Genomic DNA, 2348 nt, shown 5'->3' with positions numbered 1-2348 from the left:
ACCTTCAAAACTAGCTCCCTTACTCGTGAGTATAGAAGATAAAGGACTGACAAATGATGTAGTTCATAGTACGCATATCACGACAGATAGTAGTCGGATGGGTCATTCTTCAGTTGCCATTGTTGAAAGCAATGAAGTAACTTGGAATAATAAAAATGTCACTGACGTGGGAGGTGAAGTAGGGACAGATTTTATGGATATGATTGATTTTAGCGAGGTGGAGGAGATGCATGGTGGTGATAATGATACTGAAAGAAATGAAGTGTCAGTGTACTCTGCCCCTCATAATTTGGGCTGCTTGAATACAGCTACCCAGTTGCCAATAATGCGTTTAGGAGGAGAATCTGAACCCACTCGTCAACATTATTGGAGTCAAATGGGTGAACAAAACTGGTACAATGAAGCCGGTGTAAATGATGAAGAAGCATATTTGGATAGCGGGTTTTCACGAAGTGATTGGAATCCGAAAATTACAGTTGGGCAAATTTTCTCTAGTAAGAAAGCATTGTTGACGGAGTTACGGTTCACGACATTAAGAGGCCACTTTGAATTTAAGGTGCAATTCTCTTGCACTAAGAGGTTGCTTGTGGTTTGTTGTCAACGTCCATGCCCATGGCGGGTCCGAGCATCGAGAATTGGAGAATACAGCTTCATGATTGTGAGGTGTACAACTGTCCATGAATGTGATTTGAGGTTCGTAAGTGACAAGCATCGTCAAGCAACCGTAGCACTTGTAGCCACTTCACTTAAAAGGAAGTTGAAGGATTCTCGGACAATATACACACCAAGTGACATTATGAGAGATGTGAAACACAGCTTTGGTTGCACCATCCATTATTCGAAAGCTTGGAAAGCAAGGGAGTTAGCTCTATTGTCCATTAGAGGATCAGCGGAGGAGGCATATTATATCCTTCCAGCTTATTGCTATGAATTGGAGCGTATGAATCCCGGCACAAAAACACACATCCAAACTGATGAGAACAATCACTTTGTGTATTTATTTATGGCGGTTGGCGCATGTATTAGAGGGTTCCGTTCTTCCATGCGCTCAGTGATAGCCGTGGATGCCACTCATTTAAAATCCAAGTACAAGGGTGTTATGTTTGTAGCAAATGCATTCGATGGTAATCGAAATATATATCCTCTTGCTTTTGGGATCGGGGATTTGGAGACGGATGCATCATGGCATTGGTTTTTCACTAAACTTCATGAAGCCATTGGTGAGTGTCCCAATCTTGTTATTATTTCTGATCGCAATGTTAGCATAGAGAATGTGTGGAACAAAATTTTTCCAACTGCACAACATGGCATATGCTTTTATCATATGAAGGGGAACATGAAACGCATTTGCAAGTTGAAAAAGCGTGATCACATACTTATGCACTTTGAGCAGGCTGCGAAATCTTATTCCATTGCTGAATTTGATTGTCATTTTCGCAACATCAAGCGAAAGGAACACGTTGCTCAATATCTTGAAGAGGCAGGGTCACATAAGTGGTCTAGAGCTCACATGGATGGACGCCGCTACAATGTAATGACAACAAATATTGCGGAGTCAATCAACTCAGTCCTTAGGTTTGCAAGGATGCTGCCAATGGTTCATTTGATAGGGGAAATTGTTAATCTCCTTGTGAAATGGTTCATCGAACGTCGTGAGTTGGCTTTGAATTGCACAACAACATTGTGCCCTAATTTCGGAGAGAAGAAGTTGAGGAACAGGTTGGAGGATGCTACAAGGATGAATGTGGTTAAATTAAATCATGCACAGTTTAATGTTTTGGACGGTGATAAGGACGGCCTCGTAGATTTGACGAACAACAGTTGTAGTTGTAGAAAGTTTCAGCTTGAGCAGCTACCTTGCAAGCATGTAGTTGCAGTTTGCCGCTTCTTGAAAGTAAATGTATACTCAAAGGCTTCTCGGTATTACACTCGGAAAACCTGGATGGATGCTTATTTGGATAGCATCTACCCAGTACAACCTCACGGAATGTGGGATATTCCTGAAGATGTTCGAAGTCGAGTTGTGCTGCCTCCCATGGCAAGGGTCATGCCAGGCAGACGAAAGAAGATAAGAATTCCCTCACAAGGAGATGGCACCATTAGAAGAAAGTGCTCAAGGTGCGGTTCCGCAGGCCACAATAAAAGCACTTGTAAAAACAATATTCCATTGCGCAATGTATCTTAGACAATATGATTTGTGTTGCTTTGGTAGGTCATGTAAACTCTACTTTTATTCGTGGTAGGTTTCGTGTTATGTTGAATGGGAATTCTTTTAAATTTGCATAATTTCGGTTGCATTGCTACAACATGTTGTATTCCTGACAGATTGCTATTATATTGTACGTTTA

At 41.4% G+C, this 2348-nt stretch overlaps 1 protein-coding gene across 1 annotated transcript; it reads left to right on the top strand.

The window, feature by feature from the left end:
- Positions 326-2185, top strand: LOC109946764. The gene has a single exon (XM_020555515.1). The coding sequence runs from the start codon at positions 326-328 to the stop codon at positions 2183-2185; it is 1860 nt and encodes a 619-aa protein (XP_020411104.1).

This window comes from Prunus persica, chromosome G1 (genome assembly GCF_000346465.2).
Source record: "Prunus persica cultivar Lovell chromosome G1, Prunus_persica_NCBIv2, whole genome shotgun sequence".
Lineage (NCBI taxonomy): Eukaryota > Viridiplantae > Streptophyta > Magnoliopsida > Rosales > Rosaceae > Prunus > Prunus persica.
The sequence above is the reverse complement of the archived record's forward strand: the minus strand, read 5'-3'. Positions and strand labels throughout refer to the sequence as shown.